Source organism: Neopelma chrysocephalum, unplaced genomic scaffold (assembly GCF_003984885.1).
Source record: "Neopelma chrysocephalum unplaced genomic scaffold, ASM398488v2 Primary Assembly neopelma1_187, whole genome shotgun sequence".
Classification (NCBI taxonomy): domain Eukaryota; kingdom Metazoa; phylum Chordata; class Aves; order Passeriformes; family Pipridae; genus Neopelma; species Neopelma chrysocephalum.
Genome location: NW_020897849.1, coordinates 1,012,374 through 1,038,678, shown reverse-complemented (window position 1 = coordinate 1,038,678; position 26,305 = coordinate 1,012,374). Strand labels below are relative to the sequence as shown.

The 26,305-nt window shown below is 46.6% G+C and overlaps 1 protein-coding gene across 4 annotated transcripts in view; it reads right to left on the bottom strand.

Moving 5' to 3' along the window:
• PLXNA4 (plexin A4) overlaps nt 1-26,305 on the bottom strand; it is a 451,641-nt gene that overhangs the window by 74,830 nt on the left and 350,506 nt on the right. For all 4 annotated transcript variants that reach the window (XM_027702477.1, XM_027702478.1, XM_027702480.1 and 1 more), the window contains 3 exons: nt 16,379-16,579; nt 7,766-7,862; nt 4,309-4,499 (listed from right to left, as the gene is read on the bottom strand). In XM_027702477.1, coding sequence (XP_027558278.1) covers nt 4,309-4,499; nt 7,766-7,862; nt 16,379-16,579 — 489 coding nt within the window. The remainder of the gene's footprint in view (nt 1-4,308; nt 4,500-7,765; nt 7,863-16,378; nt 16,580-26,305) is intronic.

Here is a 26,305-nt window from a genome sequence, read left to right as displayed (position 1 = left end):
TATCTCCATTGTGCCCTTCCAATTATTCCCTGTGCCCAAAAAGCTCTGCCATGCAACTGGCTACTTGAAAGGGGTTCAAACACTGCTTTGAAAGGGTGTTCCCTGCTGCCCGTTCAGGATGCCATGGCTGCCATCTGCCAGCCTTGGCAAGGCTCTCTCTGCAGTGAGGGAAGGGGAATTCCCTGTCTGAGGTCTGAGGTCCTACCCACTCTGCCAAGTGGGAATTTGGGCTGGCAGCTCGACCCTTCCCTAGCAGTTGGACTGGCAGGGAATGTCGAGGCACTGGGATAAACAGGGCTGCTCTTCCCCATTCCCAGGACTGAGTCTGGCACCAGGATCAATGTAATTCCCATCCAAAGGCCAATTTTTAGAAGGTCCACCCTTAATAAAAAGAGAGAGAATCTGGCACCTTTAGGGGATATTTTATTTCAGGATATCTTATTTAAGGATATTATATTTTAGGATATTAATTTTAGGTGCCATGAACCACTTCCTTGATGAGGGTGGCTTTCCTCTGACTTCACAGGGAACCAACAGAGGTTATTAAATTAATAGCACAGATGATCACAGAGCAGTTCTTGGACCCAGAGGGTTGTGTGTCAGAGTCACAACCTCTACAGCACAAGATCCCTGCAGCAGCCCCCTCTCAGGTCCAAAAACCAGGGAAATACCACTTGAACCAACAAAATCAGAGCCCTTGGAGGTTTATTCCTGCTCCAAAAGTCAAGAAGATACTGAAGCCCTAAAAAGAAAATAAATACCACAGCATTCATAAACCTGATAGGTGAAAGGATTATTTGGGTTGGCTGGAGATTTGAACTTTGGGTGGTTTGTGGTGATGAGATTGATGGACAAGGAGAAAAGAGATGAAAAAAGAAGGAAGGAAGAAAAGAAGAACGAAAAGAAGGAAGGAAAAGAAAGGAAGGAAAGGATTGAAGGAAAGGAAGGAGGAAAGGATAAAAGAAGGAAAGAAGGAAAGAAAGAAAGAAGGAAAGAAAGAAAGAAGGAAAGAAAGAAGGAAGGAAGGAAGGAAGGAAAGAAAGAAAGAAAGAAAGAAAGAAAGAAAAAGAAAGAAAGAAAGAAAGAAAGAAAGAAAGAAAGAAAGAAAGAAAGAAAGAAAGAAAGAAAGAAAGAAAAGGAAAGAAAGAAAAAAGAAGGAAGGAAGGAAAGAGTTTTTTGTGGTTATTTTCCAGGCAAAGAGGAAGGTTTCCTAAAAGATGAAAATGAAAATGAAATTTCTATTCCAGGAGAAACTAGTACTGATTGTCTCAGTTGGGGAATCGACACTGAAAACCTTTCCAAAAATGGCATTTCCAAAATATTTTTATGCTGAATAATTAATAAATATCTATTCAAGCAAAGTTTTTCTATTTAAAAGATTTATTTTGCTGATGTCAGTTAATCCCCTCCTGATAAAACACTATATCAATGATGCCAGAAGGCTGGAATATATCACCATACCAAATGCAATCTCACATGTTCTGAAAATGAAAAAAAAAAAGATAAACTAAAATTCCCATGGTTTATTTTGTTTCCTGTGTACTACACATATTTTTTAAGAGAACTGAGTTCCCCATGGAATATTTTGGTCCTGTTTGTGGTATTAAACTTGCCATCAAATGGTTTTTATTTGTTCTGATAAGGTGGCTGTCAGGTAGAGGAGGTGTGTGGTGAATTAGGGCTCACCTAAGTTTTGAAGAGCTCAAAAGAGGATTTTTTTTCTCATATGAGTGATGTCTTTACCCTGAATAAAGCAGGTGCAGTGGTGAAAAAGATCTTGTTAGAAAAGCCCTTTTCTTTAGAATCAGAGGTGAGTTGGAGACCAAACTTTCCCTGCAGAAATCACAAAAAAAAAAAACCTCACTGGAAATATCACCCTCCTTCCAGGTTGGTCTAAAGCCTGAGATTTTAAAAAATTCTTGCTATGACTCGAAAAACATCAACAGGAAAATTCCCAGAGTGAAGCCAACAGAGCAACTCTGAACCCTCCCCGTGCAATACTTAACTTGTGAAGGGCAGCTTCAAAAATCACTTATTTCCTTAAAACAGGAGGGCCTGGGATTCTCCAAGGAGCACGTGGGAGCTGCTTTAACCCCATTTCATTGCACTCCCGTAGGTTCACACAAGAAGGTGTTGCCAGGCTGTTTTCACAGGGGGAGGGAAGGAGCCTGTTCCTATCACAGGTGCAAAACCACGGAATGAGACCTGTCAGTTTTAGGGGAGGAAAACACAGGCAGGGAGACAAAACCGCCAGGAAGCCTCAGCTTTTTCTTGAAGATCCCAGAGCTGCACCACAATTTACACCCTGTGCTGGTATCAGCTCCTGCTTGTCACTCTTAAAGGGGGTTTTATGGCTCAGCAAGTCCTTTAATTTCCCTGAGTGGCTCCATAAATGCAGGAGCTGGTACAGAAGTGCAGGTTTTGGGGAGCTCTGTGCTGGGGGGGTGAACAAGTGTGAGTTCCTCCTTCCCTGTGCAGATCCAGCCCTGGCTCCTCTCCAGACTTATGGATGCTCCCACCCCCAGCTCCAGGCCTACCATTAGCTGCAATATATATCCAGTCACTTGAGATTACTTCCATGCTAATGGCTCAGGAAAAGGCTTTCCAAGAGCTCCTTATGGTTGCACCAGACAGCTGGAATGTTTCAGGAGCGAGGGTTGCAATGATCCACTCGAGCTCTGGGAGCTGCTGGAGGAAATGCCAGCAGAATTAGAAGGAGGAGCTGTAGGGTGGAGGGTGAGGGTTTTTTCTCTTCAAAAAGAACCTGTAGATGTAGGGTTGGGGTCAAAATATGGCAGAGAAATGTGGGTGGACTCCAGAACATCCTAACACTGCATGTCCTTGTGGTTTGGACTTCTGCTTTAGTTGACCATCCCCATACCAAATTCTGTGAATGTTTCACAAGGTCTAAGAATCTTAAAATATTTAGAAAAATATTTCTCCCAGCTCCCAATAGTTTTCAAGGCCTTAAAGTTGAACGTTCAGATAAAACTCTCCATTCTGGCTGGCTGGGCTTGGTTTCACAGCTTCAGGTGGTTCAGGTGGGCTCAAAATTGCCAGTCTCAGATAAATCCAAGTGTGGTGAAGACCTTCGCCTTGGAAACACCAGAACAAGCCACAAACATCAGAATAACTTGAAATCAAACAGTTCAGCTGAGTGAGTACTTTGAGAACTGATGAATGACAGGAAGATGGATTGAAACACAGTAAGAGAAGTTCTTTTCAGTGGTATCTGGGAAAAGCAGATTCAACCCAACCTTTGCTTTCTCAAAATGTTCAAGCGTGGACATCGGTTTAAAGCTTGCCCATAACACCCACACTTTTTGATTCTTAACCAAGTACAACTTAAAAAAGCCTTTCTTGCTTTCTAGGAAAGTAACTTTGCCTTCTCTTCCTTCTTCTGCTCCCCCTCTCTGGTCTTTCTGTTATTTTATGTCCTCTTTGAACCTTTTCCCCATCTCCTCCTTTGGTCCACTCAATAGGAAACCTTATAAGGAACAAGGTTATCCTGCAGGTCCTTCCCCCAGCCATTCCCTCCTTCTCTCTTTATCACTTAATAGGACAGTTCCCAACTTTTCTTAATCCAGGATTGTTCCTGCCTCCTCCTTGAGCCTTCCAATGGGAAACCTGACAACTGTACAAGGCTTTGTTTGCTTTATGGGGGCTTTTTTTACCCCTCAACACCAGCCAGGCAAACAAACGGGCTTTAATCTGCTGGAGTCAGTGGAGTCTTGTTTTTTCCTGGACTCTGCCCATGTCATGCTGCCAGGAAACATAAAATACAACCATCTCCCTTCCTTGACCTCCTGTCAGCAAAGCTCAAACCACTCTGGGATCACTCAACATCTCATTTCTCAGCCAGAGAGGCTGTTTCAAGAGACACTTGGGCTCCTTTGATTTACCCTCACACCGACCATTTGAGATGCCCCAGAGCATCTTGTCTCACCTCCAGCTGTTCCTCTGGAAGGCCAAGTTTCTCCTAAAGGCTTGCTGTCACATCTACCAGCCCTGTGTGGGCAGGTCAGATGCTCTGGGTTCCTCAGCTTGCACCAGCAGACTGCGTTTGTGCAAATGAATCACATCCACATGGACTATGGCATGGGAATTCTGACACCCTGGCTTGTAAACACCTGGAGATGTGTGCCTGCCTTTGAAGGCCACCATGGCCTCCCATCCCCAAGCCTGACCCAGTAGGATTGGACTCAGCCCTGCCCTTCCCATCACCAACCCAAGCCCGAATCATGGAAAATCAACCAAGGAAAGGGTACAAGAGGGAATACCCCATCTTCTTGCAGATCCGTGACTTACATCCGTGATCTTGGGGTTGGTGCACTTGCCCTTGGTGCTGGACAACTCCAGCCACTGGCTGTCCTGGGCTGGGCAGTGCTGCTTCAGCGTGCACTGGTTCTGTCCCTGGCACCAGCCACACTCGAAGTCGGGGTCGGCTTTCAGGCAGAGTCCACAGCTGTCCCTCATGGCCCCACACTTGTACAGGTGAACTGCAGGGACAGGAAAACACAGAGGGCCTGAGGGATGCAGAAAGCACGGGAGAGTGGTGGGATGTCAGAGGGAAGGATGAAGGGTGATAAGAGAGGAAGGTGTTCCAGGCTGCTCGTCCCAGAGTCAGGATGGGACCTCTCCAAGGGGGTGAGCAATGGGGCAATAAATGTGCACATTCTTCTTGAAACAAGCTGCACTTGTTAGAGTTCATCCCCCAGGAAAGGTATTTATGGAAGCTGAGAGCAGAAGGAAGTTGAAGTATGGAGAGGTTTGGGGGAACTGTGACTTGGCCTCAGTCCCTTCCTTTTTCAGAGACTGAATGTCATAAAGTGCCACCTATAACCAGCCTCAGCCTCAGCACCTTCATCCTAAAATGATTTTTTAGACCAGGTCAACCCAGAGCTTAAATCTGGGGATTTGTCCGGGGTGAAACTACCCAGAACTGCGTGTTGAGTTGATGCCACTCAGGTTTCTTAACTTAACAGAAATAATATTAAATTAATTACATATTTTATACTATATATTTATATATAGTATAAATACAAACATATTATTTATTAATATATAAATAATATAATATATAAATATATTATATATAAAATAATGTAATATAAAATATAATATTTAAATAAATGTAAATATATAGTAAAAATACTTAATAGTAAATACACAGTAGTTCACTCTGAGGCTGAATCCAGGGATTCACAATCAGCCTTTCCCCCTTCTCCTGCTCCAGAAATTGAGTCTGCTTTACATTTTGAAGCTCTGAGTTGATCCCCCTCTAATACAAGACAATGATTAATGCTTAGCTCCAGTTTGGGCTGTTAAGTGATTAGAAGCACTCAGAGCTTCTTCAAATAAAGCCTAAAAATGTTGCAGCCCTCCTACGAAACAAGATCATGTTATTTATCCTTATTTTGCAGCTGTGCAAGCTGAGGCCTGGTTTGCACAGGGGACTGATAAAAGAATTGTCCTCCCAGAAGATCAAGATGACATAATCAAGGCTCTCAGACTTGGGGTTTTTTTTCTGCATTTCTGGGCATATTGGGGGATTTCTTTAGGAAATGGAGGATTTTCCCTCTGTGCTTCTGTTTTGCTGCGCCTGTAGGTGACCGAAGTCTTGTCTGTTGTTATCACCACACACAATCCCAAAGCTCAAAGGCTCTGGATACATGTCCTGAAAAGCTCTGTCTCTTCACACCTGCACCCAAGAAGTCAGCAAGTATTGGCCAATGCAAGGAAAAGCTCAGAAACTCGTTATTTCTCTAGTCTGAGTGCAAGAAGAGTATCCAAAAGTACCCCAAAAACAAACTTGCAAAGCCTCCGTCACTCGCAGTGTGCCACAGACTGAGAGGATGCAGCTTTTTCCTTAATGTTCTCTTAGATTTCCTCAAATTTGCTGAGTTGTTCTGCTTGAGATGCCCCCCAGTGAGCATCTCTGCAGGCAGTTTGGATTAGTTTTGGGGTCTCAGCCTGCCAGTCCAGCCTGTGGGATGCTGGATGTGAAAGGAGTGGCATCTTGGTGACCTGAAGGCAGCTCTCCGTGTCCTTAAGAGCAGGTGCTAAGCCTCCATGTGGTACATCCATGGGCACAAGCCTAAGCTCTCCTCCTGATCCAAAACATGATGACATCATGTAAACTACTCACTTGGGATAGTCACCAGCCAGTGACACTTCCCAGATTTTTACTAGTCACTGCTTACAACCTTTTGGCTTTGAATAACCCAGGAACTTGTAAGTTCTTGGGTAGGTTCTTGTGCCAAGGACTAAACAGCACAAGATGTTTCTTGGCTTCATCTTCTGGTCTGGTTTATGTTCCCAGCACCTAAAGACACAATCATTATGATTATGAGCTTGATTTTACTCCTACATCACCTTGGACAGTTCAGGACTAACCCCAAAAAAAAGGGTTCACACTCTTGGTGTGGACCATGTTGTGTCAGGAATGCTCAGTTTATAATGGGAGCAGAAAACTAAGCAGGGCTGGGGCAAGTGCCCAAATTCCGACTTTCAACCCACATTGCTGAAGGTTCTCACAGTCCATGGTGCTGTTTGGGCCCATGGAAATTAGCAGTGTCCTGGCAATGCCTTGGCACAGCTTGGAGAGCAGGAGACAACTTCAGCATGGAGGGAGAGCGGCAGTTTCAACATGTTACTGGATGCCAGGGCTGGACAAGGGTCTCCAGCCTGTTGTGTTCAATGAGTGGATTTAACCCTTTAACAAGTCTGGGGCAGGAGAGTGCAGGACCTTTGGCATCCAGATTTGAACCCACTGGCTCTTGGAGAAAGACGTCAGAGAGGTGGGAGCAGGGGGAGAAGGACAGGAAGGGGTCAAGCTGTGGGAAGAAGAGTTGAATTCTATATTGCTCTCCAGCTTCCATATGGTGTTGGTGGGAACCTCACCCATCACCCCTCAGCATGAGGGTGGGTGTGAAACGGTGTGAGAGTAGTGTGGGAGTACCTGATGGGGAGGGATGGAGTGGGAGAAGACATGGAAAGTGTCCAGGAGAAGGTAAAGAGAGGGAGGGAGAAACTTCTGAGAGGTGGTGATGTGAGAAGGAGAGAATCTGCAGGTCTGAGTCGCAAATGCAGAGCAGCCAAGAGGAGGGGTTGCCTGGGGGAAAGATTTCGGGGTGGATGGACAAGAAGGAAGAAGAAGAAGATGTGGATGGACCATCCATCTCCAGCAAAAACCCCCTGCTGGATGTGCAGGGTCCCTCTGTGACAGGCACATCAGTCCTGTGCCATCAGAGGTGGTTGAACAGAGCCAGGCTCTGGGCAGGAGGTGCTTTTCAGACCTCTTCTCATTTTATTTTGTTCAGAATGTTCCCACTGGTGAGCTAAAGCTTTTGTGCCCCCCCCTCTCCTTTCCCCTGGTAATTACTAGAGCCTGGTCTCCTGGCATGTTCACTTGAAGAGCATCCCTGCAGGAGGAATAAAGAGGGGGAGAAACCTGGAGAAGGAGGGGCACGAAAACCAGACACAAAAAAAATGCAGGGAGAAGCAGGAGGCGAAGACGATGAAGGGAGAGGGAAAGCAACACAAGTGGGAGGGAGAGTCGCATTTCCCAGGTGGAATGAGAGAACTGGAGGGCTGGGGGGGGATACAAAGCAGACAAAAATTGGTGATTTGCAGAGTGCAGAGAACAAGTGTGTCTGTACCAGACAGCACAGGGAGAATGGTGGCGGCTTTGTTAAGTGTAGGGAGCGCTGCTGCCCGTTGCTAAGGTTACCACTTCCAAGGACAAGTTGAAATAACTCCTTACCTTTGTTCTGTGCTGGGTTGTCAATGTTGAAATTCCCGTTCCACACGACAGTCAGCTCCACTGGCAGGCTGTTAATCTCCATCCCTTCATAGGAATACTGGAAGAAAACCCCAAACACAGACTTACAAAGTGCCCAGAGGTGGGGAGGGGATGGGGCAAGGCAAGAGGTGCTGCTGCACGTTGTGAACAAGAGAAATGGAGCTGTCAGACACCTTCCTAGTCACCATCACCTTCCACAATGCCATGGGATGCTCTCAGAGCTGTGGATCTCAAACCATGCCCCTCTCAACAGCCCTTTCAGCCATCAGGGGAATATTCACAGAATCATAGAATTACAGGTGTGGGTTGGAAGGGACCTTAAAAATCATCCAGTTCCACCTCCTGCCATGGGCAGGAACACCTTCCACTAGCTCAAGTTGCTCCAAGCCCCATCCAACCTGGCCTTGGACACTTCCAGGGATCCAGGGGCAGCCACAGCTTCTCTGGGCAACCTGTGCCAGGGCCTCACCATCCTCACAGGGAAGAATTCCTAATACCAATCTAACCCTGTCTTCCTTCCACTTAAAGCCATTACCTGCATGTGATAACTTGGAAATCCACCTTCCAGGTGCTGAGAACAGCTCTGGGATATATTTTGCCAACTCTTAAGTGCACTTCAAGGTGTAAACAACACATTTTGGATCTGTCATCCAACTCTACCTCTGCTATGTAATCCACAGGTGCTGAGCACATATAAGGGGTTACCTACACTAGTGGTGTTTTGAAGGACTCTTGGAAGTTGAGTGAGGTCTCAGAAATCAGGGAACAGGCACATCATGGAAAAAAAGGGGAAAATGTCGGTTCTGTGTAATTATAGACCTGTCAGCCTAACTTGGCTTCCCTGAAAGAAAGTACATCAAATTATTAAACAATCAATTTATAAGCACCTGCGAGATGATAAGGTGATAAAAATCAGCCAGCATAGATTTGTCAAGAACAAATTGTGTCAACCCAATCTAATTTCCTTTTTGACAGGCTTAATGACTTTGTGGATAAAGGGAAAGCAGCAGATGTCATTTATCTTGATTTCAGTAGAGCATTTGCTACTGCCCTACAGGAGATTCCCATAAACAAAGCAGGGAAATATGAACTAAAAGAAGCCACCATAAGATTTATCCAAAAACTGTCAAAAAAAAAAAAAAAAGAAGTCAGATAATTCCATGGCAGGCTGGGAGGATGTTTCAAAAGGAGTTCTATCCTGGGTCTGGCATTTCTCAGTATTTTCACTATTGACTTGGATGATAGGCTACAGATTTTGTGAATGACACTGTTCTGGAGAGGCTGCAGGGTTAAGAATTCAAAACAAACTTGGCAAATGGGAGAAAAACGGGCCAAACTCAACCACCTGAAATTCAAAGCAGGCAAACAGGGACTATTTTTCAGCAGGAGAAATCAATGCAAACAACTACGAAATTGGAGTGACTGGTCAGTGCTGCAGGAGAGACTGGGTACTACAGACTGAATCAGCAATGCCATATTGCTGCCAAAACTCGAGCAATTCTCACTTGGGGATGGACCAAATACAGTTTGTCACATATGTAAACCCCAGGATGCAAACATTTTTCCCTACTCAGAACCAGAAAGGCTTCAGCTGGAGTGAGGAGTATCCAGTTTCCAGCAAATGCATCTTAAAAAAAGCCATAGAAAACTTCAGAGGGAGTTGGACAGATTTAAACAAACACTTGTCAAGGACAGTCAAGGTTCACAGAGGTGGCCTGAAGGAAGGAAAGGGAAGCTGGTCTCTGGAGGCCCTCTCCACTTGGAGAACTCTCTGACAGCGCTTTTTTTTTCAGATAAATTTTAATTTATCTTCAGCCAGTTCACACAGGGTTCACTCAGTTGCCCCTCAGATCCCACTGCCAACCTCCATCAACAGCCTCCATCCCACACTCCACCAAAAGGCAAAAAGCCTCATAAAGGGAGAGGAGATGGTTGATTAAAGGACAGAATGGGAACTAAGCAAGAAGGGGAGAAACATTCCATAACTGCTACTATTACTGAAGGATTTACCCTCCTAAGAGCAGGAATCTTCCTCTGCACTGGGATCTATGGTGGGACAAACTCCCACTTTGAAAGAAAAAGATGTTTTCCCCACTAAAAGATTAAATATAACTCAGCAAGGTGTCTTCTTTGGTTGGGCACATCTTAGAGAGCAGTAAAGAGTTCACTACAGTCTAAAGTCTCAATGTGATTTTCCACAGAGATGCCAAAGCTCTGAGCCTTTATAGGAAGTTTGTCCTGTATCCCTTAATTGCCATATAATTGGGAGTAAATCATAGATGGTGATTTCTCTCCATTACAGCAGAGTGAGAGCTGGTTTCGCAGTAATTCCTCTTTGGACAAACTAAACACAATTGGCCATTAATCTGCAAAAGCCTGTAATTATGATCTAGTTGTGGGGTATTTATGGGCATAAGCTTTGTGGTTTCCATGGAAGTGAAGAGAAGCCACAGGTTACCCTTTGCAACAGGGCTGTTCCCTCCAGTCTCATTCAGTATTTGTATTTTTATGACACTTTTTGGTGTCACTGCCAGCGAGATGCAAGATGATGCAGAGCTGCTTGGACTCACACCACTGGCTGTTCACAGCTTTTCTGAGCTTTGGGCGAGGATGGGGAGACAGGAGTGGGAAGGAGAGCGCCTGAGAAGCAATGAATAATAAATCTTGTGCCACTCAGCAATGCCTGCTCTGCACAGCACTTTGAAAATGCTGGTTGGGAGTGGGAAAGGGGATATACAGAACTCCTGGTCACCCTAAAGTCAGATGAATCTTAGGAAGTGCTATATTCTTCCTCCCCCAGAGCCTCGTGTGTGTTTGGGATTTACAGAATCATGGAACATGCTGGGTTGGAAGGGACCCACAAGGATCATTGAGTCCAACCCTCAGCCCTGCACAGGACCATCCCCAAGGGTCACATCATGGGCCTGAGAGGATCATCCAAACACTCCTTGAGCTCTGTCAGCCTTGGTGCTGTGCCCACTGCCTTGGGGAGCCTGTTCAGTGCCCAACCACCCTGTGGGGGAAGTTCCTTTATTTAATATCCAACCTAAACCTTTCCTGACATAACTTCAGGCCATTCCCTGGGGTTCTGCCACTGGTCCCCACAGAGATCAGTGCCTGCCCCTCCTCTGCTCCTCATGAGAAAGCAGAGACCAGGCAGGGCTGCCAAGGGACAGGCAGCTGGAGCCCCCCAGAGCATTCAGATCTTATCTTGCCTCCAGCACCAGGAGCAAACACATATTAAGCTTTTTAACTCAGTAGGCTTGATCCAGAACTGGAAATGGATACCAGGGAATAAGCAAGGGGATCCTCGTGGAAGAGCTCCAAGGATGAAGCCAGGAATGAGGATGCTCACACTGCCATGATCTGATCAGACGGTTTTTGGGCTGCACGGCAGCGAAACGGAGCGATTTGCAAAGTACCAGCAAGCAAACGCTCCGTCCTCTGCAGACCACAGGAGCTGCTCACTCATTGTGACCCCTCTTCAAAGCCCGCTGAACTCAACAGGAGTCTTTGAAAAGGACTCACTCAGCTGTGACAATAAGATGGAAATGTGTTTCAGGGAAGAAAAAAGGGATGGTGCATCGATCTCCGGGACAGTGGAGCTTCCCGGGTACTCCTGCTGGGAGTGTTCACACCATTAGGGCTTGGCTGGACACCTTCCCTGCCTCCAACACAGCAAAACTGCTCAGAGTGTGTAAATCTGACCCCTAAATCTGCCAAATCTGGATCACAGTCATGAAAATCAAATCGAAGCACAAAATTATGGGCAGTTCAGAGGGCCAAACTGAGAATGCCAAAACGCTGCTAGAAGGAGCTGTTGTAATTTACTTGAACTCCCAAGTGTCTCTTTTTTTGCTTCTCAAACTCTTTCTTTGTATCAGATACTTCTGCAGTTTGTGCAAATCCATATCCACCCTTGGCCACTTGCTGTATCCTGGGGTGTTGTGTCACAGGGTAAAGCCCTTGGGTAATTTGGCTTGGGCACACTTAGGATGACAAATGAAGAGTGACTTCGTGATGATTCCCCTTTGTATTTTAAGAATGTCCAGCAGTGGGGGAATATCTGCAGACAAACAGCATTTTAGCAGTATTTTAGTGGTAGTCTGTTTTCCCTGACACCACTTTTGTGATTAAAGCTCAGGCCTGAGGATTGATTTCTCTACCTGGCTCTGCCACCAACTCCTTTTGTGATCCTGTGCAAATCATTGAATTCCTCTTTGCATAGTTTTTCCAATCATAAACTGAGCAGCAGAAAACTTCTTGTTCACAGTCAACCCATCTTCTTGGACTCTTTGCTTCCCAGAGCTGGGGCTGAATTTTTGTGTCTGGGTATCACCCAGGCCAACAGAACCAATGTCACGATTGGGGTTTCTCTGTGAGATTTGAATGTAGACAAGTGATAATAATGCATCAAAATAATTTAGAAGCAGATGTGCAAGGCTGGCATTCCTGTCCATGGCAAGGGGTTGGAACTAGATGATCTTTAAGATGCCTTCCAACCCAAACCATTCTATGATTCTAATACTCACAGCCCTGTGCTTGTCTTTTGGCCACCCATAACTGTGTTTTCCCACGATTTCTGTGAACAGCTCCTCATTTTTTCCCCAGCTCTGCTTTTTATTGGGTTTTGGGTTTTTTTATCACTTGCTCCTCTGTGAGCCACACCACAGAGTCAAATGCCACTGAGATCTCTTGCTGAAGTGCAATCATGTGACAAATAGAACATCCTTGCTTTCCTGTCCCTAAGTCACACAGCGCTTTCAGCTGCACCACCTCGGGTCTCACGACACACAGACCTGTGAAGGACTTGAGACAAATCATCAGCAGGGATTTTGCTGCCAGGAGTCAGTGCATGCTCCCTGTGTGTGCCAAGGCCAGGGGTGGGCAGGCTCACACCACCCAAGGGTATGGGATTAGTCATTGAAGCAGGGAATGACAATAATCATGGCGTGCTCAGGTGGGTCGTCCCTCACCCATCTCCCTCTTCCTCGTGCCAAAGGCTGATCATACTGGGCTGATTGCAAGTGCTGGGGCTCCCACTGTTTCCCACTGGGAAGATTGCTCTCTGCCCTGATACATCCAGCAATTTCAGCCCTTCCTGCTGACATTTTTACTTACTTATTTATATGTCTCCTTTGCTCCCCTCCCTTTTCATTTCCGCCCATCACTCCGTGTCCAGGCTGTTGGCAGAGCTATCACAAGTGCAATAAGGATTGGCAGGTAGGGCATCTCTGAGTGATAATTGCATGCCTTGGGTGGTGTGACAGGGGACAAAGCCCAGAGCTGAAAGTCTCAAACCACTTGACAAGAACAATAATTGTCCCGAATTGTGCTGCCTGCGGTGACTTATTGCTGTTATCAAATGAAACATCTCCAGGAAAGACAGGGAGAGGGGCAGATCTGAGTCCTGACTGGGCTGAGCATCCAGGGACCATCAGAACCGGATATGACATTCCTGACACACCATGAGACAGGCTGGTCCCACCTGGGTGTCCTTGGAGCACCCTTAAACTGAAGTTGGAGCCACTTAGAAAAGTGCCTGCCTAAGATGGTTGTGATCCTTGGTGTAAACCTTGAGGGATCAGGAAACGCAAGGCAAGAGTTAAGGCTTGTCCCTGATTCTATCCTGTGTGAAAGCAGGAAAAGATCCTGCGTTTTGCAAAAGTTATTGTGCAAGAGGCAAATCTGAGCTGGTTGGTGCCCAATGTGTGACAGGAGGGGGGAGATATTGAGGCTTAGGATGGAAAACAAGGCAAGAGTGATTGCTTGGCCTAACGTGCACCACCAACAGACCTGCTGGCAGGACAGCATCCCTTCAGGGACACACCATCACAACACATCCTCCCACCCTCCTTTGGACCTTCTCCAAGCCTGCAATGCAGGTGCTACATTCAGTGCCTCCTCCAGCAACTGTGCTGAGTAAAAAGCTCTGCCGAAGGGGGTTGATTCAATTTGCAAACAAGCTCACTCGGCTGTTTCTAAAGCCAGGTGACCCCCGGAGCAGAGGCTCATTGTATCACAGTGGCTCCAGGCTGAATGCTAATTCTGGCAGGAAAGGGAATAATCATGATGGAGACATATCTCCAGCACTCCTTCCCTATTGTCTGTGTCCTCTGCCACCTGCTCAAACAGCCAGGGCTTCTCTGTTCCCTTTTTGTAGCTGTGTGAATGTTGCTTTCTTTTGTCTGGCTCTCCCTTCCACATCTCTTTCTCTCAGTGTCTGGCAAATTCAGAGCAACAATGAAATAACATTTCTCAGAAATAAAAAAAAAAAAGAAGAAGAAAAAAGAACTCAAATCAGAGTTAAAGGACCTTTAAAAGAAAAGGGGAGAAAAGGAAAGGAAAGGGAAGCAAAGAGAAGGAAGAGAAGGAAAGCAAGGGAGAGGGAAAGGGGAGGGCAGAGGGAAAGGGAGAGGAGGCAGAAAGCAGCACAGAAAAAAGAGTTGATTTTATTCCCAAATGAGCCTCTCTTCCTGGAGAAGAAATAGATCCCCTTGAGCCACCACCAAACGGGGGACAAGGCATCCTACAGACAACACACAGCAGGGAGGTCATGGGGTGCCAGTGCCTTGGCATCAGCCCTGAGGCTCAGCCCTGCCACCCTCTGCAGCTCTGGCACAGCCTGGAGTGTTCTGGTTCAGCAAAACAGACATTAAGATCAAAATGGTGCAGTCACAGCACTCAGGCATTCCATGAGGAAATCCAGCTGGGGACTCGTGGAACCCCACTTTTCCAGTCCCAGGCACTGGCAGCTTCTTGGGGCAGGCAGGTGGTGTGGGAATAGTAACCATTGCTTCTCAAAACCGGAGACATTTCTTGGGTCCCACAAAAGCTGAGACTGGCTGAAGTTAATCTCCTGCTCAGCCCAACTATGCTTAAAATCATCCTGAGGTAATTCATGCTGATGCCTATGTGTGCCAGAGAATTCCTGGCTCTAGAGGGTCTTTAAAGGTCTTCCTTCCCTGCTAAGGCTCTTTGGACAGATACATAATCTCTGCCCATGTCCATATAATACCCCTTTTTCACCACCGTAAAAGAAAATACTTTTTTTAAAAAGCATAATACCTTCTTAACTTCTCAGTGCACCTCTTTCTGTGAAGCCTCAAACCTGGAAGCCCACAGGTCATTAACCGGTAATGAAAATCAGGAGGAGGGAGGGAGAGGGACAAAGGAACAAATAAAAGAGCCTCATTGGGAAGTTGATTGTTTGCAAATGATCGTAAAATGTGCGAAGTGCCTGCGATGTTCGGCTGGTGCCTAATGCAGCAGAATATGTTGTGACAAGCAGTGCCCAGCGTGGAGTGGCAGAGCCGCGGTGAAGTGGCTAAAGCCTGTAATTAGCTCTTTGACTAATAAATCATCTCGCGGCAGCAGCAGTGAAAATGACTCAAATGCATATCTTGGAGATATGAACCTCATGGAGAAGACTCTGGAGAAGCAGAGACCGCTATTGCAGGTAGGAACAGCTCCTGGCAGACGACTGATTCGTCCCCAGAACGGGCACGGCTGTGGTGACAGTGCTGTTGTGACTCACAGGGGCTCCCTGGGAGGGGGGTCACTGGTCCTGCACTGCAGATGGGAAGTGGAAGTGGGCAGAGGGAGAAAGGGACTCACCAAAGAGTATGTGGTGAGTCAGTGGCTGCAGGAAGGTCTGACTCAACCCAAGGCCAGGTTGGATGGGTCTATGAGCAGCCTGGTCTAGTGGAAGGTGCCCCTGCCCATGGCAGAGGGTTGGAATGAGATGATCTTTAAGGTTTCTTCCAACTTAAAGCATTCTGTGATTCTGTGATCTCACCCTTCTTTCCACCCATCACATCAGGCTGTTTATATGGGGTTTTTTATGTCCCATCACCAAAACCCTGAAAAATAACCTAAACTCTCCATCTGGAAACCCTGTTTGTGGCACTGTGAGGATATGAGCAGGTTAAGCTGACAATGATGCCTTATAGGTTATGGCTAAGGTGCTCCAGCATGGCCAAATACCTGGATCTAGGGCTCCAGGGCCAGAAGCAACTCCTGTGTGGTGACACCAGCCAGTCTGATGAGAAAAAGGGGCAGTTTTCAAGCTACCAACCAGCATTTCCTTGACTGTGATTGGAATCATAGAATCATTGAGGCTGGAAAAGACCTCCAAGATCATCAAGTCCAACCTTTGACCAAATATCCTCATGCCCACTAAACCACACCACCAAGTGCTACATCTACACGTCTTCTAAACACTTCCAGGGATGGTGACTCCACCACTTCCCTGAACAGCATGTTCTAATGCTTAACCACTCTTTCAGTGAAGAAATTTTTCCTGGTATCCAACCTGAACCTCCCCAGCACAACCTGAGGCCATTTCCCCTTGTCCTATCTCTTGTTATCTGGGAGAATACACCGACCCCCACCTGGCTACACCCTCTTTTCAGGGGATTATAGAGGGCAATAAAGCATCTCTTGAGCCTCTTCTCTACCTCAATAAGGTAAAAAGGGTGTGACACCACCCCAGATCCCACTGGGACAGTGCTATGGGCACTTTTGGTCCTTTGTGGCCCCTGCAGCTCTCCCAGGCACACAGGGCTCGCTCACCGAAGTGTTCTGGCACTGCACACTGGAGCTGTTGAACCTCAGGGCTGGCACCCTCTGCTCGCTGCCCTGGATGTTCAGGATGCACTCGTAGCCTCTCTGGCCCGACTGAGGCTGGGGCAGGTTCTTGGCCTTCAGCGTGATGGGTTTGATCACCTCCACCGGCACCAGGATCTTCTCAGCCTGCAGCAGCTGGGGACAGTCCTGGGGAGAGAGCAGACAGCACACCAAGTCACCACATGGGGTTTCCCACCCCCAGGTGGAGCCCTCTGATGCTTCTCAACCTTCTCACTTTGCCTGCTAACAAATCCTTTGCAGCTCCCTGGACCTCGGTCCGTTACAGGGGATTGGGGGAGTGTTACAGGGAAAGCTCAGATAAACAGGAGAGGAAGGATTTCTTTCACAGACCATCCTTTCCTATCTCCCTTGCTTACACTGCAGACTTTCAGCCTTCAGGACCCAAGGAAGCCACCTCTGGTGGTTTTTAATACCTGCTCTGTTATTCAGGTAATGGAAAAGGAATCATGTTCCCTCCATTGGTTTAGTCCAGTCACAATGCCGTGATAGAAGTGAATAAAGCCAAAACCTGAGCATAATTCCTTGCTTCCCAACACCATTATATAAAAAGCACAGCTCCAGCCAGCTCCAGCAAGAAGTGTTGCAACCTATGGAGCCGGGGATGTTAAAAAGAGAGTTTATTTTGGCTTAGAGGAGGACAAAATATTTATTACATCTCCCAAGAAACAACTGTTACACAATGTGTGGAGATCCCTCGGAAAGGCTCACCAAAGGAGCAATGCCAAGTGGATGTTGTTAATCTGGTGCCTCTGGGTGTGTCCCTCACAAAGGGAGAGGTCTGGACACCCAAAGGTGGCACGCAGGAGGCTGCACTCAAAATGTCATTAATTTGCACAGCTTTAGAGTGGCCATGTGCTGCTTCTTCACGGCACAGTCAGACAAGTTGTCACATCCATGGATTCTAGGAAGCTACCACATCTTTAGGAAATTACTGCAGCTTTTTCCTGGTTAATCCAAGGCCATTTGATATAAAATGGGATCCCTTAAATAAACCACTGCAGCGGGCTACAAAACAAAAGCACAGACCACACTCCCTGTGAGTGCTTGCCTGTCCCCCTTGGTGATTCTTTTGAACTCCCAGATGCCAAACTCAAGTCTGTCCCCTCCTTTTCACATTTGGCACATTGCTTGCTCTCTGTGGAGAGCTCCAGTATCATGATGATGCATCCACCCTTCCCAGTCAAGAGAGCAACACCATTTCAGCCTGTCCTGCCCAACATTAAAGCCAGGCCCAGCTGGGGCCAGCAGAGACAGGGAACTTCCTTAGAGAGGTGCAACCTTAATCTGTAGGTGTGGGCAAAAGGAAAATGACTGATTCAGGGGGGGAAAGAACTGAAAGGTTCAAAAGTGGAATTTATGGCTTATTGAGAGCCTGGGAGCTTGTTAGAGCAGATGGTGGGAGCATCTTACTGAAGCAAACAGCTTAGGGAGATAAAGAAACGGATTAGACCTGTAACATCTGCAGTTACATCAACCACGAGCAGAATTACAAGAGCCATCAGTCATGACATTGCACATGTGAGTCGATCCAGGGGCAGGAGGAAAATCCAGTAACCACCCAATGCATCCCTGCAGTGAGGTCCAGAAGCCTTCCTCAGCCCCAAAGAGGGTCTGTCTGTCCTGGGTGAGGATGCCAGACAGAAGAGTCCTTCAGGGCCACGTGATTTCCCATCTGCACTTAGAGGCTGAGAGCTACTGGTGGGCTCCAATTGGCCTTGCCCAGGTTGGCACCAGAACCTGGACAGGAGCTGGGTGGAGCTGAACCATCCTGGGTCCAGTGTCCATTTTCCCCCTAAAATGGCACTAGGCCTGGCTTGATACCTGATACCAAGGACTGAGGCTTAACAGGCCATCAGGTTAACCTGGTTGGAAGGTGTAAGCATTGGAGGTGGAAGGGAAAGCCCACAGGTGACTGCAATTCAGTGATGAACTTCACCACTGTGATTCTCTGCACTTGGGGGGATTGAGGATTGAGTGCTTGAGGGGCTACACCCTGTTCCAACACTCCCTTCTCCTGCTGCTGGGCTGCCCTGTGATGGAACATCTCTAGGGAGTTACTGACGCTCAAACACGATGGTTAAAGTGCCAGAGAAGTGTTTTTCTTGATTAAAGAGCAAGGCTTAACATCTACAAAGTCTTCCCAACCTTGAGTTCAATGGTCCTACACACCAGTGTTAAGGATAAATGCAGGGTTAAGCAGATACTCAGCATGAGAAAATGAGGTATAATCTATAACTCTGTGTGATTTAGACCTATAAAAAACCAGAGGACAGGGGAAGGAGATGGTCTAGGCCATATTAAAGCAAGAGAGAGAGTTTCCAGTGCTGATCACGCCAGCAGACACCACATGTAAACACTATTTGGGACTAAATGGTTTCAACACCCCCGACCCTTCCCCATCAGGTGCCCAACATGTCCTGGGGCTTCTGCATCTGCTTCCTCTCTTTCTCCTGGCAGAAGAAAAGACCTTGGCAACATCCTCTCCATTTTTTTTCCCTCCCCAGCCACAGGAGTTGAGAGAGAGATGCATTGGCAGAGGGAATCAGTGGGACAGGAGGATGGGAAAGCCGTATCTGCCGCTGAGCAGCCGTTTCCCAAGAGTGGGCATTTCGCTTGATGTCTGTCAAACAGCAAAGCCTCTGATGGGAGCTGGAGGATGGAGGTTGGAGATAGTCCACCCTGTTACCTGCAGGCCAATCCCAGCTCTTCAGCCTGGTCTTTCTTGTGGAGCTTTATCCCGTCCCCCTCCACCACTGGTGCTGTAACCTTTCCGATAACACTTGTTTCAAGTTCATTAACAAGCCGTGATTGAGGCAGCCCCAAAACAGGATTCGTTTGCATATAAAAAGCTTTGCAGTGCTGTGAGGAAGTTCATTATAGATAATTGAAGAGGCAAGCGCCATAAAGAGGAAATCCTCCCAATGTGGCTTTATCTGATTGACCTAATGTTCTTTCTAATTGAAACGGGGAGGGGAAGAGGCAATTTCATTGGGTGTTGTGCTGCATAAAACCTCGGAGCTTGGACCAGGCTCTGGGTTCAGATTCACACAGAACTCATTTTGCAGCCTGTGTCAAGCTTTGGGTGCCTGGCCAGGTTTGTATTTTTGAGGGGAAAACAACAAGCTGCTCAGAGCAGACCCAAGCAGAAGGGTCCTTAAAAAAGAGTTATCTTGGGTATTTTACAGTGGATGCACTTTCTCTGCACCCTTCTCTTCTGCAATGGACATCACCTAGGCTGGAAAATATGGTTTTCACATGGTGTAGAGGAAATAAAAATACACTGCCAACAACTGCACCAAAGAAGGGCATAATCTCACCCCTTTTGCCTTTGGTATAAAATAAATTAAGCCTTTTACCTGACTCTAAGGGCAGCTGGTTCAGAATCCAGAGGATCGTTGTTGATTCATTTTGTGTGTGTAGCTTCATTCTATTCCTTAAATGCTTTCAAATGAGTCAGACCATTTACAACAATATCCCCCACCCTTGCCAATTACTCCTATCAGCTGCAATGCACACCTCACATCACCAAAATTTTGCCAATTACCAAGTCAGGGAGCTTTTGCAGTGAAAACACCGCATGAAATGGGCTGGACTCATTGGGTCGATGGTAGTTTAATTTTCTTTATTTATAACTCCTCACAGAGTGGCTGTGAATGTGTTTTGTTGTAGCTTGCAGAAATAATAAAAGTCTCAGAAATATGAGAACCTTTCCTCTCCCATATGTGTTATGGCCTCCATCACAAAACCTGAGTGAGTCCCCAGTGAGAGCCATCAGGAGGATTCTGCTAAAGAGAATGACCAAAACTCTCTGAGGCCGTGTGGTCTCAGCCCTGAACTAATTAGTTAGGTTCCTTTATGGTGCTTTATACATCTAGAGTTATGATTTCATGGAAATTTCATCCTGCTTTTTCCCAATATAAGCTGGAGACTGACCAGCTACTCTGAGTTATCATCCTCTCCTAGGAATGAGGAATGTAGGGATCTTTCACAGCCTGGTGATGCTACATGGGTTTTATTCCAACCTTATTTTGTACAGTTTCACTCTCTGTTACTGGTTTTGGCCAGGGTTATGATCTGAAGTGTCATCAAAGTGTTTTCCACTTTCCAAAAGACCGTGGGTTTTATCTACTTTGAATGGGAGGCATTCCACATGGGAACAGGTAAAACATCCATGAAGATTTAATACACTGACCAATCCACTCATCAACAGTCTCCACCTTATATTGCTGTCCCGGTTCACTCGTCTTCACTTGGGCATCTCTCCTCACACAGAGCATCCAGGTGAGGGAATCTTTCCAACTTTTCCCTCATACTGGCTCCTCATGATCCCTGGTAGCACTGGTTGGATCTCCACTTAATGCTCACCTATCACTGACTTTATTGGAGGAATCTTTGGCCAGATAAACTCAACCCTTGGCAGTGGATTTTCACCTTTCCTTTCCCAGAAGAGCAGGAGTCATCTCCATTCAGGTCCAGACACAGCCACCACCACCAATTCCTTCATTACTCATCTCAAAGCATCCAGTTCCCTTTTTCTTCTGCCATGAAATCCATTTCTTCACCCTCAAATTCAGGGGTTTTTTTTTAGGACTTTCTTTTCAATATCCCTCATCCACCCACCATCTTTGTGCCTTGTCCAAGCCATCTTGTGTGGAACAAACCGTAAAGTGAATCTAAGAGGGAAGCAGAATTTACTCACTCAAGACCTTTGGGGCCCCACAAGAAATGAAACTCAGACTGTTATTTACTCACATATCACATAAATAAATACATCTTTTGTTCACCTCCTCTGCTGAGCTGCAATGTTCTGTTTTTCCCTGTGCTCCCTGTGGCTTTCTCACCCGCCCACACTGTGCTGTAATCAAGTCAAGAGGGTAAGAGTTGAGAGACAGGGATTGGGTATTTATAAAGATATCTAGACCACAGCATCTGGATGCTCTGTAAATCAGATTAGATTAGAAAACATCATGACAAACACAGAACAAGGAAAGAGAAAGAAAAAGAAAAAGAAGGGAAGGGATGAGAAAAAGGAGGGGAAATCCGGGCAAAAAAGACGCAAAAAAGAGGTAAAAAACCCCCCAACCTTTCACTGACTTTAGAGAAATCAGATTTCACCTGGATAAAAAGCAGAAAAACAGCAAGTTCACAAATGAGAGGCAGCAGGGACTGCCTGGAATATGTTGCCTGAACTTCTCTCTCACACCTTCACACAGTCACCCGGGGTCACCACCCGAGGTTTGTGCAGCAGCTCCCCCGTTCTGCTGCACACGAAGGCCTTCAGGCTCCAGGGCTGACAAGCTGGTTCCTTTGATGAATCACTTTTAAACTCCTGCACAGCTTCCCAGACCCTGGATAATGTGGAGAAGGAAGCAGCAAGGAGCTGAGCATTCCCAGTGAGGGAGGGGAAGGGGTGACTTACAGTCCACGCTGTGTTTACATTATTACACCACTAATTCTTAACATCATAAAAATTATATTTAAAATTTACACAAACGGTGCCGGGGAACGTTATTGTGTTATAAAGTGGAATCAGGTCAATGCCTTGTAGGCAGGATTCCAAGCTCCATAAATTTCCGGATATACTTCCCCCAAATTTACATCGACACCAGCAGCAATCAAACCAGCTCCAAAAAAAAAAAAAAAAAGCTCACCCGGTCAAAGAATTTTTTAATGCACCATATATTTTATCTGCACTTCCTAAGTTTGCAGTGTTGTTAGTTTGATTGATGGTGTGCTTATTTATTGGCACAGCAAAAGTAATAATACATGAGGAAAATGCTCAGAACTTTAAAGGCAGCTGATGAGGAGAAAGCAACAGGATTTATGGGAAGTGTAAACATCTGCAGAGACAACAAAGGAATAATTGAGTCCTTGCATCTCTGTCACTTCTGGTGGCTCCTTTCTAGTTAAGAGTCTTCCAAGCACTCAGGAGCAAATTCCAGCTGTCTTTTGTCAGGGATATTGCGAGGGATTCTGGTGCCTGGGAAAAGGTGGCTGGTGCTCTGCCTAGGGAAGAGATGTGGCCCTGTTTGAGCTCTGTGCACTCTGGTGGCTACACAGGACCATCCCCAAGGGTCACACCATGGGCCTGAGAGGATCATCCAAACACTCCTTGGGCTCTGGCAGCCTTGGGGCTGTGCCCACTGCCCTGGGGAACCTGTTCAGTGCCCAACCACCCTCTGGGGGAAGAACCTTTATTTAATATCCAGCCTAACCCTGCCCTGACACAACTTCAGGTTTTTCCCTGGGGTCCTATCCCCACAGAGAAGAGATCAGTGTCTGCCCCTCTTCTTCCTCTCATGAGGAAGCTGATGATCCTTGTGGGTCCCTTCCAACTCAGCCTATCCTGTGATTCTGTGATTTCAGTGCTGGCTTGTCCAGATCAGCGCACAGATATCGTAGCTGGAGGGAAGGACACCAGGACATCATGGAATGGTTTGGGTTGGAAGGGACCTTAAAATTCATTGCATTCCAACCCCCTGCCATGGGCAGGGACACCTTCCACTAGCCCAGATTGCTCCAAGCCGTGTCCAACCTGGCCTTGGACACTTCCAGGGATGGGGCAGCCACAGATTCTCTGGGACACCTGTGCCAGGGCCTCACCACTGATGGATAGCAGAGCATCAGCCCAGCTGCCAGAGCCTCTTGGGTTCCTGCCCTCGATGCTGTGAAGGCTGGAGAGCGACGAGCGGTGCTGGTACCCTGGAAGTGGGTACTTTAAAGCAGGAACTAAATGAAGATAAAACCAACCTCCTCTCCCATGGATCCCTGCCAAATCCTGCTGATTGGGAGCAAAGTGACTCCCCCAAGGCCATGCAGACAGTGCTGGGAAATGACCCAGGTCTGTTGAGAGCTTGATCCAACCCAGGACTATTCTGCCTCTGAAGTCAGTCCACACATCTCTGCTGATGAACATTAATGATTTTGCCCTCCTTTAATTCTTTATTAATAGAGTCTTTCTTAGCTGGTCCATTATTTCGCAAGGATCAAGGTCAGGCTGCCATAATTATCCAAGAGCCACATTTATCCCTTTTAAATAGAGACACAACATTAGCTTTTTTTCAGCCCTTTACTTCTTTGACACACTCTCAGAAGGAAAAGTAATGATCCAGAGAGCAGGAGCCTTCTGGTCACTGGATGAGGGGAGTGGACTAGTGACAAAAATAGTAGATGGTTTTGTCATGAGGTCCATCTGCTCACCAGAAAGGAGCTACTGGAGACATGTGAACAGTCTCAATTCTGGTGTTTCCTGAGTTTGGAAATCATAAGAAATATGATCATGTGCATCGAAGAAGGTGGTGTATGCTCAAGAGACAAGATGACCATGTATTTACTTGGACAAAGTCTGTCATTTGTTAAAGGAAAACACTGGTAAAATAAGACAGTCCTTCTGAATAACACACATAGGAAAATGGGTTGTGCAAAGCTGTGGAAAGCACAGGCAGCTTGTAAAGCAGTAATTAACTTCTTCTCCAATTATGATTATTTAAATCTCCACCCTTCATAGCCAGCCTTCTGTCCTTCTATAAGGACTTCATCAGAAGTTCACAAGCCCTTTCATGTGTATTGTCCCTGCCCATGGTAGAGGGGTTGGAACTAGATGATCTCTAAGGTCCCTTCCAACTCAAAACATTGTGATTCTTTGATATCACTGCACATCTCTGCCTGGCACCCCAGCAGCCCAGTGAAGCTGAAAAGTTTGAGCATCGACATAATACCCCTTTCTGCTCATCCATGCAGGTAACAGTGACATGGACATGTCACTCCTCAACGAAGTTTACTATTCATCTGTGTCAAAAAATAGGTTTTGCACAAGTAAGGGACATTATCCAGCTAAGACTTGCTCAGAAGTGAGAAGGATTCCCATGGCAACACTCTCACATGGGGATTTCTGATGTCTAACAAGGGTTGAGCCCAAGCTGTAGCGCTTTCCTCCTAAGAGGGGACAGAAAGTCTATTCCTCCTCTAAAGCTGCCCAGTTTTACAAAGTTGGTAGGAACTCGGTGCCTTTGAGAGCTCCAGACTTTGGCCCAACTAGGCCAGGAATTCCCAATGAGTTCAGAAGTGAACAGAGGAGATGGAGGACCAGTTGGACCGGAGGTTGCACACACAGACCATGTTGATGCAAACCCACTTCCTTCAGAAACCAGGACAGAAGCTCAAAGACTTTGGCTTCCACAGTGGGAAGGTCAGGACCAAGATATCGTGGCTCTTGTCATCCTCCCCCTCACCAAGAGCCATGACAGCAGGAGATAACACCCAAGCCAAAGCAAATGGACTCAAGGCAGAGAAGGAGGGTCTGGGCTCAGCCTCCTGGAGGTGCCCCAAGCAAGGCAGGAGACACATTCCAGCCTCACCTCTTATCTGCAGCTTCAACATCCTGAGAATGTTTCCCCTTGGCCAGGCCCCAAAAGCTCACATGTCCCAAAGCAGTGAATGCAGCTGATGCTACAATGGAGAAAAGCAAAATCTTTTGGCTTCAGAGCCAAGACATCTCCCTGGACTAAGTCTGAATGGGGAACTGTCTTTCCTCCCTCACACTGCAGGGTGCCAGACTGATCTTAGCAGTCCTGACAGATGTCCAGAGAGCCAGAAAACCCTGTAGCCACTTGAGGCATGACAATGGCATTGCACTGAGCTGGGCTATTCAAAACAACATAAGCTCTTCCCGATGTTTTTCCAAGGATGCCGTGTTGGCAGGGACAGATGAACATTACCCTGTTGCATTCTGAGATCCCTCTGTCCTGTGGGATAAATAATCTTGCATTACAAAGATGAGCAGCCCAACTGTTATGAAAAACATTTAGCTGGGACACGGTATTGAGTGTCAGATGCTTCTTACATCTCTATTCCAATTAATCTCCCTGAGTTGCTCCTGGAAATCACACAAACAGGTCCTTGATCAGTCACTCACAAGGTGGCTGGAGAGGCAAAGCTCTAAGACAACAAGCTGTGTATTAAGGTAGGATGAACTGCCCTCAGGGAGGCCTTTTCCCACCATTTCTCAGTTGCTTTTGTGATTTGGTAGGAGATGTTGTGCACCAGGACAGATTTCCTGCAGATCCACCACAGTAAAAATCAGAAATAGATTAGCTATTAGATATTAGATAAAAGAGACAGATTGGATATTAGGAAGTAATTCCTGGCTGGGAGGGTGGGGAGGCCCTGGCACAGGTTGCCCAGAGAAGTTGTGGCTGCTCCTGGATCCTTGGAAGTGTCCAAGACCAGGTTGGACAAGGCTTGGAGCAACCTGGGCTAGTGGAAGTTGTCCCTGCCCGTGGCAAGGTGTTGGAACTACGAGATCTTTAAGGTCCCTTCCCACCAAACCACCTAAGAATCCATGAAATCCTGCAGACAATGAACAAGTTACCAGCCTTTTCCCTTGCCAGCTGGGTGACTGCAGGGCAAAATGGCTCAGAGATGACAAAAGGTACCCAAAAATAACAGAAGAAGCCACTTCACATGTATCTTTTTCTTCACCTCAGTGCAAGTCACCGTGACTTGCAAACAACAGCAAATTATCTAATTTGTTTGTACATGCTCAAAGACTTCTTATGAGCAGCCCCCACTGAGAGATCACGGCTCCAGGAACTAAGTATTGTACAAGCACCTATTAACTGAAAGTGTTTACCCAAATCAGAAAGTGTGAGGGAATCAGGGGCACAGAAAGGTGAACATGTCCAAGTAATTCAATCAGAAATATAACTCTCATCTGCTGCAATAAAACCTGTGGCTCATCAGTGGCTCTGAGCAGCATTTTCATGCTCTAACAGGACTCCGTGAACGAGGAGAAAGCTTTCTGCCCAGCCTCCAATTTCTGGGTTTAATTTCCTCTCATGATTATCTGAAGCA